Source organism: Hypanus sabinus, chromosome 5 (assembly GCF_030144855.1).
Source record: "Hypanus sabinus isolate sHypSab1 chromosome 5, sHypSab1.hap1, whole genome shotgun sequence".
Lineage (NCBI taxonomy): Eukaryota > Metazoa > Chordata > Chondrichthyes > Myliobatiformes > Dasyatidae > Hypanus > Hypanus sabinus.
The window spans coordinates 50,316,770-50,330,340 of NC_082710.1; the positions used below are offsets into that span (position 1 = coordinate 50,316,770).

The 13,571-nt window shown below is 40.6% G+C and overlaps 1 protein-coding gene across 1 annotated transcript in view; it reads right to left on the reverse strand.

The window, feature by feature from the left end:
- The window catches only part of LOC132394145 (A disintegrin and metalloproteinase with thrombospondin motifs 19-like), a 379,896-nt gene that overhangs the window by 72,002 nt on the left and 294,323 nt on the right, over positions 1–13,571 (reverse strand). Inside the window, exon 20 of the mRNA XM_059969941.1 lies at positions 11,015–11,168. Within this exon, the coding sequence (XP_059825924.1) occupies positions 11,015–11,168 (154 nt within the window). The remainder of the gene's footprint in view (positions 1–11,014; positions 11,169–13,571) is intronic.

The window sequence follows — 13,571 nt, forward strand, 5'->3', positions numbered from 1 at the left end:
CAGATAACACTCTAACAGAGCCAGAAAACAGCCCTGTAAAACTGACCATTTCTCTACCAAATCAAGATACAGTCGGTCCTCCTTATCCGCAGGTTCCGCATGTGCAGATTCAACCCGGTTCTCTCTCCAGCACTCGTTATTTGAGCATGTACAGACTATTTTTTCTTGTCATTTTCCCCTAAACAATACAGTATAACAACTACTTACATAGCATTTACATTGTTTTACGTATTATAAGTAATCTAGAAATTACTTAAAAGTGCAGGCAGTCTCCAGGTTATGAACGAGTTCCATTCCTGAGTCTGTATTTAAGTCGGATTTGGAAGTTGGAACAGATACATCCGGTATTATTTAGCGTCAGTTAGTTAAACGTTTTTCTTAGTGTATAGTACATATTTTATATTTCTATGCATATAATACACTTAAGAAACATATGTATTTCAGTAACTAAACCACTGCGTTGCTCAGTAATAATTGTATCTTTCATCAGGGCAGGGCCTTTCACATGCTCCATTAAAATTGTTCTGATCGTTGACCGACTGTAGCCCGATGCTTTTCCAATGACCGATGGCGTTTCACCTCTTTCTGATCACTTTATTACTTCCACCTTATTTTCAATCGAGATTGTGATTATTTTTATGAATAGAACACTGCGGATTCAGAGCTGCACCGCCAGGTCCTAATGTCCACTGCACTGAGCGTGTTAAGTAAAGTCCGGGATTCCACTGGGTCCTAATGACCACCTTACTCAGCCAGATTAAATAAGGGACTAGAGCGGGGGTCGGCAACCCGCGGCTCCGGAGCCACATGTGGCTCTTTTACGTCTGTGCTGCGGCTCCCTGTTGCTTTGGGAAATAATTGGTTGTGGCGACCCTTTTCCTGGCACATCCGAACCGACTCACAATTAGATAGCCTACGAGGGTTTGCGAGCACAGAGCTTTGGAGCCTCTGCGCCATGGGGGGCAGGTTGAGGGAGGCTTAAAAGTGAGGCTGAAGATTTCGAATAAAGTTTTTTCCTTCGACTGCAGTTACCGACTCCGTGTCGTAATTTTAGCGCTGCGTGTAGCACACCGCTACATGGTCAGTATTTAATTAAAATGTATTTTATGTTAGTTTGTTAGTTTTTGAAATGTAAATCTAAATTTGAAGATTATGGTGATCTTGTACAATCTAAATAAGACGTTGTGGCGACCCATTTCCTGACACATCCGAACCGGCTCACAATTAGCCAGCGTTCAGGCTAAGGGAGATAGCCTACGGGGGTTTGTGAGTACTTGTCTTTTGCAGCATCCGCGCCCATGGGGGGCGGGTTGAGGGAGGCTTAAAAGCAAGGCTGTTTAGTTCGAATAAAGCTATCTTTGACTGCAGTTTACTGACTGCGTGTAGCACACCGCTACAACGTGTTTTTATTGCTGGCTGTCCAGAGGGGAGGTGCTGAAACGCTTTGTCGCATGTCTGGAAGAAGTGAAAACTTTCCTGGGCAGCAAAGGGCTCACCTTTCCTGAGCTGGAACAGCCAGAGTGGCTGGAAAAGCTACACTTCATGGTAGACATGACAGCGCACCTGAACACGCTGAACACAGCTCTTCAACGGGGTAAGGACGTACAGCCCTGCACATGATGGAGGATGTTCTGGCATTCGAGCGCAAGTTGACGTTGCTTGCCAGAGATTTACAGAAAGGCACATTGTCTCACTTCCCCAATTTGAGAGAGTTCAAACAAGGTCACAACATGATAAATTCGGAGTATTTACATTCTGCAATCATCGCAATGCAAACATCGTTTGGGAAACGCTTCTGTGAGTTCAGAGAGGAAAAAAACACATTATCCTTCCCGGTCACTCCCCTAAGCATCGATCCATCCCTACTGAATATGACTGCATTGTCAGGTGTGAGTCAACCTGAACAAGGATGATAAATATTTTAATTGCCTATTATTTTACGTATATTCATATGTTTTCATTGTTCAGTGAAATAGTCCTTTTATTTTTCAGGTTGACAGCTGGCTGACGTTATTTTTGGTTTGCTGCTGGCGGCAAATTTAAGTTTGGCGTTTTTCATAAATACAAGAAGGACTCAAATAGACGTTGAGTATTTTACTTAAAAGTAACCTTCAACCCAACGTCTTTTTTTCGGAGGTCAAAATGTTTTTGTTGCATGCAGAAATGTAATTTCGTTTTCTCTGCAGGAGTTCATCAATTTCATAAATGCAACACATTATAGTTTGTTTATACATAGCATAAAGGCAAAACAAAACGTTGTATGCAGTGTTATTTCATTTTAAATGTCAAATGGGTTTTGCGGCTCCCAGTGTTTTCTTTTCTGTGGGAAACGGGTCCAAGTGGCTCTTTCAGTGGTAAAGGTTGCTGACCCCTGGACTAGAGCATCCGCGTTTTTGGTATCTGCGGGGGAATCTCGGAACCAATCCCTCGCGGATAAGAAGGGCCGACTGTACAATTATTTGACCACATGCTTTCAAAAGTACATGGGAAAATCTTGACTGCATACACAGAATGTCCTCACATTAATTTACTATTGCGATGATTTTGATACAACAATGGGATTTCCAGATCCACAGCAGAAATTGTAAACTTTTCCCAAGCTCCCATTTTTTAGACATTAAGTTAACAAATGGATCTGGTTGCAGCAATGGGTCGCAATATTTATTGTGTGAGAACCGTAACAGCACTAGGCTGGCATCTGCTTTGGCCATATAACAAAAGTGATTCAGCAGCAAAGACACTTGGCACAATATTTCAAAATAGTAATCCAAGAAACTACAGACAATTGGCACAGTCCTGTTACACTGATTGTTAGTCTCACTACTTGCATCGAGGGGTAAACATGCCAGTTTTTGGAGTCATATCTCTTACAAAGGAAGATGGTTGTAGTTCTGAAAATCATTCATCACTGCATGAGTTGTCAGGGCAGTGTCCTAGGCCCAATATTTTTAACTGTTTCATTAATAAACTTACTTCTACTTGGAAAACTTTGTCATATGGTGCGAGCAGAATCATCTGCAGCTTAATGTGAAAAAGACTAAGGAGCTGGTGGTGGACCTGAGGAGGGCTAAGGCACCGGTAACCCCTGTTTCCATCCAAGGGGTCAGTGTGGACATGGTGGAGGATTACAAATACCTGGGGATATGAATGGACAATAAACTGGACTGGTCAAAGAACACTGAGGCTGTCAACAAGAAGGGTCAGAGCCGTCTTTACTTCCTGAGGAGACTGAGGTCCTTTAACATCTGCCGGACGATGCTGAGGATGTTCTACAAGGCTGTGGTGGCCAGTGCTATCATGATTGCTGTTGTGTGCTGGGGCAGCAGGCTGAGGGTAGCAGACACCAACAGAATCAACAAACTCTTTCGTAAGGCCAGTGACGTTGTGGGGGTGGAACTGGACTCTCTGACGGTGGTGTCTGAAAAGAGGATGCTGTCCAAGTTGCATGCCATCTAGGACAATAACTCCCATCCACTCCATAATGTACTGGTTAGGCACAGGAGTACGTTCAGCCAGAGACTCATTCCACCGAGATGTAACACGGAGCGTCATAGGAAGTCATTCCTGCCTGTGGCCATCAAACTTTACAACTCCTCCCTCAGAGTGTCAAACACCGTGAGCCAATAGGCTGGTCCTGGACTTATTTCCACTCGGCATGATTAACATTATTATTTAATTATTTATGGTTTTACATTGTTATATTTCTACACTTTTCTTGTTTGGTGCGGCTGTAACGAAACCCAATTTCCCTCGGGATCAATAAAGTATGTCTATCTGTCTGTCCGTTCTATCATACAGTCAGCTGAGGGAGTCTTAGCACACTCTTCAATTCCATTTACAGTACTTCAGCAAAAGAAGCTGGCTGTATGTATTAAGACCAGCAACATCCTGGGCTTCATCTTTGATCAGAAATGCAATTGGACAGGTTGCATAAATGTTGTAGCTATGAGATCAGGTTAGAGACTGGGTATCCCAGACAAATGATTCACCTTCTGATGCGTCAAAGCCATTTCACCATGCACCATCATAAATTAGCAACGCGATGGAAATGTTTCCATTTGACTGGACCAGTGCAAGGCCCGAGATTCTCAAGAAGCTCAATAGCACCAAGTACATTCAACTCCAACTGACTACTCTAAACACTTTATCCCCCACCACTAATGTTCAGTTGCACTATGTACCATCTACAAAATGCACTATTGTTGCTCACTCAGGTTACTTCAAATGCAAAGCAACACACGCAAAATGCTGCAGGAACTCAGCAGGTCAGACATGGAAAAGAATAGACAGCCAACGTTTCAGGCCAAGACCTGAAGGGAAAGGCGCCAGAATACAAAGGTGGGGGGAGGGGAAAGAGACTAGCTGGAAGGTGATAGGTGAATCCAGGTGGGTGGGAAAAGTCAATGGCTGGAGAAGAAGGCTGATAGGGGAGGAAAGGAGAAAGGGAAGGTGGAGGGGATCCAGGGGGAAATATTAGGCAGATGAGAAGTAAAAGGTCAGAGTGGGAAATAGATGGAGGGAAGGAATTTGCTTACTGGAAGGAGAAATTTATATTTATACCATCAGGTTGGAGGGTCAAATTTCTTCATATTTTAATGTTTCTTTCTGAAAAACCATGCAGATCATAAACTGGCTGAAAAATTACTGTAGATATGAGAATAAAATTAAAGGAATAGCTGGTCAGGCCTGCAAGAAAACTGCTCTTTCATTCGTGTTTGAGATTTAGGAACAGCTTATATAAAACATGGAAAATGCATTAGTAGTGTATATACTATAATCCAGTGGTCTGCTGATTTGGCTAAAGGCAAAGGCAGTTCACCAGTATTCTTTTGCCATCTTCCAAGGTCCCAAATTTGGAATGCATTGGTGTGCTAAGTGCTTGCCCCTCATTTATTTGGCAGAGCAGTATACCATGGGCACTATTTACACATTATGTCATTTCAGCTCTTGCTTTTTATTTGTTTTGTAAAAATATTTCAGCTGTGGTTTTGCTCAATAGGAAACTACATCACATTGCAGCATGATCACTCCTGAATGGAATTACATTCAGAAACATTCCATTAAACTAGTGACAGACACATTTAACTCTACCTTTCCTTCCCTTTGACAATCACAGGGATTGTGTTCTTCTCAAAAGCATTGGAAACTAATGATTGCATGCAAATAGGCATGGGAATCCATGAAGGGTTTTGTTGCTTGGATTTTCAACTGGTTTGCAGCTAATTGCAGAAGATAATGTCCAATGCCCAATTGTTAAGGATCACTCATGTCTAATTTACCTCACAATCTTTTTTCCAAAAAAATGTGCAAGAGCAAAGGCATTTATTTTCAGATGAGGGCTATCCTCTGACCTCGCTCCCCCCTCCCCCCAGATTCTGGTACCATCCAAAAAGGACAATGTTGCTAGAGCCTGTGTCACGCATCATCCAAGAGATTTACTGATCAAATCCCCAGTTTACACAGACAAAACTTCTGCTGCCTAGACAGCTCAAAGAGACACCCTGTGGCACACCGCTAGCTGACTCTCTAATTTTGTCATTAAATATAGATCTTTCACAATATGACAATAATCCAGGCTCGGCTAGTAAAAGAGAGAGAAAGATTGAGGAGAAGAGGAGCAGAAAGATAGGATAACATCAGGAACTCCACACCACATCATGATTTAATCAAACAAATTAAATTAACAGTCCAGTTCCATTTTTTGCAATAAACTATCTATGATAGAGGTCGGTTTTCACCACTTGACATACTGTATTATGTGATCATTGTAGATCACATCTTTTCTTCATTACATTAATTTCTATAAAGGAAAAGTGATTTCTGCTGTCAGATAACAGTTGGATTGACAAATGGCAAAATTTTAAAGGCCTGGTATCACCAGTGGATAAGTTATGATATGCTAACCTGAAATTAAAAGAGTATATACAATTGTCACTGTCAATCTTTTAAAGCTTCATTAAAGACAACAACATTTTAAAGTAACAAAAAGAGTCCAGTCTGAGAATCACATGGACCCTCCAACTTTCTTTGAAATTATTATTTTAGTTTGTAATTTTAAATCAGAATGAACAGAACAGTCAGTGTTTTACTCATCAATTTAGTCTGTTGGCTTTAAGGAATAAACAAGCAGTTTATTGAACAAAATGATGCTTCTTCTCTGTTATTTATATTGCCTGCATATTTTGAATATGAAACAGGTTGAAGATTTACATATTTTTAACAATAAAGTAGTTTTGAGTTAATGTAAGATCAAATGTTTCAATTCAGAGTTTCAGAAAAGGGCATTTTACTGATGGTTGTAGAATGTTCACTTTCATTCACAACTTCTCAGAAAATAATCCACACTCGCAGGTGGTAAGAATCGGATAACATTCAGGCATGGGCTGAAAAATTACAAGTGATATCATGTGTCACCCAAGTACCTGACAAAAACTATCTCCAAAGTGACCATCACCTAAACTTGGCTTTCATTGGCAATACTATTGCTTAATGAATATTACACACAGTTCTGTTCAAATAGGATAATAGGATGTGAAAACTTTGGAGAGGTGCAGAATAGTTTTGTCAGGATGTTGTCTGTATTTGAGGAGGAACAGGAAGAGGTTGGACATATTTAGATTTGTTCTCAAGTGTTGGAAAGTGAGGAGTGATGTGATAGAAACATACAAAATTATGAGAGATATAGATAGAGATTCTTTTATGCAGGGTGGAAATGTCAAATACTGGAAGGCATAGCTTTACGAAGAGAGGGGGAAACTTTAAAGAAGATTTATGAGGTACAGTTTTTACACATCGATGCTGAGAGATGCAGTGGAACCATACAGTATATGTTTAATAGCATTTACAGGCAAGGAATGGAAGGACATAGAGAATGTGCAGGAGGTGGCATCACAATCATTCCATTGTGTTATGGATCCTCCATCATTAAGATTCTAGAGTGGAGGTTATCGCTCTACATACATCAAGAATGTGATGGAATACTCTTCACTAGTCAGGATGAGCAGTGATTCTACAACACCCAAAGGTTTGATGTTGCCTAGGAGAAAATACCACTTAATTGATGCCTATCCAAAACTCCTACCCCTATCCCATGACATTGTGCCAACTTTTTAATCTATTCTAAGATCAGTCTAACTCTTCCATCGCATGCAGCCCTCCATTTTACTTTCATTCCTATTGTACCTATTGTATAATATTGTATCTGCCTCTACCACTTCCCCAGGAATAAATTCCATGCACTTACAACTTCCTGTGATTAAAAACTCTACCTCTGATGTTTCCACTATCCTTTCCTCCCATCGTCTTAAAATTATGACCCATCATATTAGTCATTTCCGTCCTGGAAAAAGGTATTAATAGTCCACTCCATCTATGCACTTTATTATCTTATACTTATCCATCAAGTCACCACTCATCCTGCTTTGCTAACAGAGAAAAACCCTAGACTGCTCAATATTTCCACATCCTTCCTGTAATGAGACTACCAGAACTGAACAAAATATTCCAGGGATAATCTAACCAAAGTTTTATAGAGCAGCAACATAACCTCACAGGTCTTGTACTCAATCAAAAAGGCTAACACACCGAACACAACATGCCTTCATAATCATCCTATCAATCTGTGTGGTAACTTTGAAGGATCTATGAATGTGGACCCCAAAATCCCTCTGTTTCATCACAGTGTTAAAAATCCTGCCATTAACCCCATTCTCACCCTTGAAGTTTGACCTTCCAAAGTGTATCACTTCACACTTCTTCAGACTGAACTCCATATGCCACCTCAGCCTAGCTCCGTAGCCTATCAATGTCCTGTTATAATCTATGGCAACCTTCTGCACCATCCACAACACCACCAATCTTAACACCATCTGCAATTTTACTAATCCACCACTTTCTCCCTAAGCCACTTACAAAAATCATAAAAGCAGAAATCCCTAAACAGATCCCTGCAGAACTCTATTAGTCACAAATCTCCAGGCAGAATATCTCCATCTTCTACCACTCTCAGCCTGGTAGTAGAAATATTGTGTCAGAAATCATTCCTGGACACACCTAACAAATTCTGCCCTAAGGAGGTGCTAATCACCCATGACAACAATCCTGTTATTTTTGAGCCTTTCCAACATCTGCTCTCTGATCTGCTCCTCAGTGACTCTGTTGCTATTGGAGGGCCTACAGAATACTACAGATAGAATGATTGTTCCCTTCTTGTTATGGAATTCTACCCACACTGACTCAGTAGATTACACCACCATGACACCCTCCCTTTCTGCAACTGATTAGCAATGCCACATCCCCATCTCGTTTATCTCCATTCCTGTATCTTTTGAAACATTTAAACCCTGGGACATCCAACAGCTATTCCTGCCTTTGTGTCAGTCAAGTCCCTGTAATGGCCATAATGTTGTAGTTTTACTTACTGATCTATATTCTCTTAATCACCCTTGCTGCTGAAACATCTCACATTAAAGCGGATACATTTCAAAGCATCCAACTGACTATAATTGTGTCCTTACCCACTGCTTATTTTTCCTCTCAGTCTCCCCACACATCTACCTTTGCATCAACTGTTCCATCATTTGACATTTCATTCTAGTTCCCATGTTCCTGCCAACCTAGTTTAAACCCACCCCACCGTTCTAGCAAACTGGCCAAGTATATTGGTCCCCCTTAGGTTCAGGTGTAACCAGTCCCTTTTGTACAGGTCATGCCTTCCCCAGAAGAGATCCCAATGATCTACAAATCTGAAACCTCGCCCCTTGCACCAATTACTCAGCCACACATTCATAAGACTATAATACAGATGAGTAGAATTAGGCCACTTGATCCATCAGGACTGCTCTGCCATTCCATTCTGACTGATTTATTACCCTCTCAACCTCAATATCCTGCTTTTGTACTGTAACGTTTGGTACTCTGACTAATCAAGAACCCATCACCCTCCAATTTAAATGTGCTCAATGACTTAACCCCATTCTCGCCCTTGAACCCCATGGCAATGAATTCCACACATTCACCACCCTCTGGCTGAAGAAATTCTTTCTCATCGCTGTTCTAAATGGACGTTCCTCTATTCTGATTTTGCCCCCTAGTCCTAGCCTCACCCACTATAGGAAACATCCTTTCCACTTCCACTCTATCTAGGCCTTCCAATATTTGATGAGTTTCAATGAGCCCCCCCCCCCCCCCCCGGCCCCTGCCATTCTTCTAAACTCCTAGAATTATTCTTCTGAACCACCTCTGGACCTTCTCCAGTGGCAGCATACTTTTTTTTAGATAAGTGGCCCAAATCAGTATACTCCAAGTGTGGCCTGACAAATATATTATAAAGCCTCAGCACCATATCCTTGCTCTTATATTCTAGTTTTCTCAAAAAGAATTCTTCCATTATATTTGCCTTTGTTACCACCAATTCAACCTGCAAATTAACCTTTAGGAAATCCTGCACAAGGACTCCCATGTCCTCTTGCACCTTTGATTTCTGAACTTTCTCCTCCATTTAAAAAAGTTTATGCCTTATTCCTTCCAGCAACATGCATGTTCATACACTTCCGATACTATATTCCATCTGCCACTTCTTTGCCCATTCTGCCAATCTGTCCAAGTCCTTTTATAGACTCCTTGACTCCTCAACACTACATGCCCCTCCACTTATGTTCGTATTATCTGCAAACTTGGCCACAAAGTCGTCAAATCCATCAGTCAAATTATTGACATATAATGCGAAAAGGAGTGACCCCAATATCAACCCCTGCAAAATACTATTAGTCACTGGAAGCCAACCGGATTAGATCCCCTTTATTCCCACATTGCCTTCTTCCAGTTACCCAATCTTCTTTGCATGCAATATTGCGAGTTCTTATCTGGTTAGGCAGCTTCGTGTGGCACCTTGTCAAAGACCTTCTGAAAATCCAAGTAAACCACATCCTCTGACTTTCCTTTGTCTATCTTGCCTGATATTTCCACAAAAAGTTCCAACAGATTTGTCAGGAAAGATTTTCTCAGAAGGAAACTAGCCTGACATTGGCCACAGGGGTATTCTGCTGTGTCTGTCTATTTAAATTACTTCTCCTGACAATCACCCAGCTACCTGCCTCCTTTTAGCTCCCATCAACTCCTTATTCTCCCAAATGATTTATATGCCACCCAGCTCCAGCTCCCTAACATGGTCTGTGAGGAGCTGCATTTCGATGTTCTCCTCGTAGATATGGCAGTTAGGGACATCTATTCTCAGATTTCCCATATTACTTAAGAGGAGCACACTAATGCACTAAGATCCATTCTCCCTATTCTACCTATGTAATAATAAAGATTTAAAAACATCAGAAATCTCAATTTGGTCTCCTTTTCTTGCCAAAGCCTCTTGAGTTAAAGCCTCAGTCCCCCATTTTAAACCTGTCCACTTGAACAATGCCTGCTCCCACAGTGGCCGCTCCACTTATATTTAACTTTTTATTGGTCCTTGCCAATTGCCTACTTATCTGATCAATTTAAAACTGAACTGAAAGTTCTGAATGGCTCCAATTTTTAAATCACCCACTTCTTGTGATACCTAACAGTTTCTGCTACCAAAACCAATAACTGTCTCTACAATTGATGAAATATACTGCAGCTATTTACTGGTCCACTCTGCCATCATCTCTCAAACCTGCAAGTACAGCTCCATTGACACAAGGGTGAAAGTACAGGGAAAATCCTCCAATTACAGGTTTCACTCCAAGTGTCACCCTGTAGCGACCTGGAAATACACTATCAACTTCACATTATGATTAGGACTAAATCTGGGAAATCCCCACATTACAGCACTGGGGGACAGCTTTCACTCGAATGACAGCCATATTTCAAGAGACAGCATATCTCCATTTTCTCAAGGGAAATTGGTAAGAAATGCTGGTCATGCCAACAGCAACTAACCTTGTAAATGAAGTAAAACAAAACACGCAAGGCTCTCACTAAAAATTACTTTGTATATGCCATTTTCAAAGAGATATATTAAAAAAGTACATTTCCCAACCTCCACCACACATGGCACCGCAGTCTTCCCAGCCAGAATGAGTCCACATAAAGTGAGGTACGCTGGTCTTAGCAGTGTGATTCCCTGGTCTTGGCTCAATTGGAATTGTATATTCATAGTGAATGCCATAATTTTGATCATTAAAGAGCAACACCTGCAGACAAAAGGAAAATTCAGTCAAATAAGTAATAAAATGCTTTCTTGGGAGTTAATCAAGATGCCAATTCAAAACTAAGAAATTAAGCAATTACAGTACATTAAACTTATTAAAAAAACTGTTGAGCACTGACAACTATTTTTTGTTTTTTTTTAAGGAGTTTAGAGTTCATTTCACTGCATCCCATTATAAGATAGTGAGGAATTGTCATTGAAAAGCTGACCACAAGCGCTGATATTTAGTCAAAGGCCTGGAATGATTGGCAGTTGGACTTGGACAGACTGGTCAGCTGGTGTGATTAGTCATGGGTAACACTGTGTGTCTGTTTATGTTTATATGCATCAAGATCAAAGGGAATATAACAAAGGTGCTGCAGAAGTAGGGTAAGTTTAGTGATGGGGTGAGTAAGGTTATCCTTTCTTGTTCAAAAGCCTAATGGTTCAGGTGTAGGAACTATCCTTGAACCTAGTGGTATGGGTCCTGCGACTCCTGTACCTTCTTCCTGATGGCAGCAGCAAGAAGAGAGCATGGGTGGTGGGTGTCCCTGATGATGGATGCTGCTTGCCTGCGACAGTGCTCCATGTAGATGTGCTCAATGGTGGGGAGGGTTTTACCCATTATGGACTGGACCATATCCACTGCTTTTTGTAGGACTTTCTGTTCAAGGACATTGGTGTTTGCATACCAGGCTGTGATACATCAGTCAATAGAATCTCCACGATACATCAATAGAAGTTTGTCAAAGTTTTAGATTTCATGCTGAATAGTCACAAACTTTTAAGAAAGTAGAGGTGCTGTCGTGCTTTCTTCCCAATGCACATACATGCTGGATCCAGGACAGATCCTCTAAAATGGTAACATTAAGAAATTTAAAGTTGTGGACCCTCTCCACTCCTTATTTGCTAATGGACTGGCTCATGGACCTCAGGAAGCTTGTTGAATATGGATAAATAGCAAGCTGACATGATTTGCAATCCTGACACAAGTCTAGATTAATAAATCATTTTAATAGTTACACCCTCTGCTTACCCAACATTAGCCAGCTGGTTGCTAAATTAAAAAAAAAAGAAATCTTGACTGCTTAGAATAGAGATTTAGTCTGATCCCTGGTGACTTAATGGAGCTGCTCACTGAAGGAATCATTGCTGACATCAAGGCTGTGGTTTCCTGCCAAACACCACATTCAAATGTTAGCTCACTGCAGGGCAGTTGGGAGTCAACCCAATTCTTTCTACCAGAACGGCAAGACATAAATGTATGAAATATTTTACCTCAGAAACTTAATTCTTAAATATTTCCATCAATATTATAGTTGATTTACAATGAATAGTTAAATTATTCAGTTACCAAAGAGATAGGCTTCATCAGTATTTACACATTTTTTATAATAACGTCTACTGCAGCTAGATTAATTCTACCTTTGATGTTCTACTAAAACTCTGATCTAAAATTATGACCATTTCCAGAGATAGATGAAGGGAACTATTTGTCAAAATGTGTGAGAGTGTGCATATATATAGCTAGGATGCCTATGACCTTTGCACAGTACTATATTTGTCAATGTAGAGTAGTGAGCAATTTGTAAATCTGACAGGAGCAAAGGATGTTGGGAATGGTGAGGATGGAGTGCTGCAGAATGGCTGTGGTGGTAGAGAATGAGTGCCAGAGGTGGGAGGTGGCAAAGGTGCAGATACACCCAGCTCTGAGACACCAGGCAACGCCATTTGATTCCAAACAACTGGCTGACTGTTCATTACAGAATGTCTTTCTGGTGCTTCCTGCTCACTTCTTTCTCTCCTTTCCCAATCATGATTCCTCTCTCCCTACCCCTGCCAACTCTCAGTCCACAATACTGACCCATATCTGAATCAGGTTTATTACCACTCATATATGTCATGATTTTTTTTGCAGCAGGGTAGTGCAATACATAAAATTACAATGGTACTGTGTAAAAGTCTTGGGGACTAAATATATAGCTAAATAGGGTGCCTAAGATTTTGCACAGTACTGTAGATAACAATGCTCTGAAATTCATCATTTTCTGGACATTTACATCACTATATAGAAATAGTTTTTGAATAGCTTCTTTTCACCCAAGTGGTTGGGTAGTAAAATTTTTAAAGAAAAAAGTCTATTGGTTTTTGATTCAATGCATTACTCCAATGTTAATGCAATAATTATTGTATGAAATGCTGGTTTTCTCAGTACTGACATTTGTTTTGAGTGACTAATTTTTTAAGCAAATATCATGTTGACGTAGATCTTAATCAGTACAAACAGACAAGATGCCCTAACAAAAAAATAGTATTTTTGCAACCATTTGTAAAGCCTAGGTCAAGATGTGTAGTGTTAGTGAAATATCCACTATGAAAGGAGGTAGATAACACCTCATCATAAAAT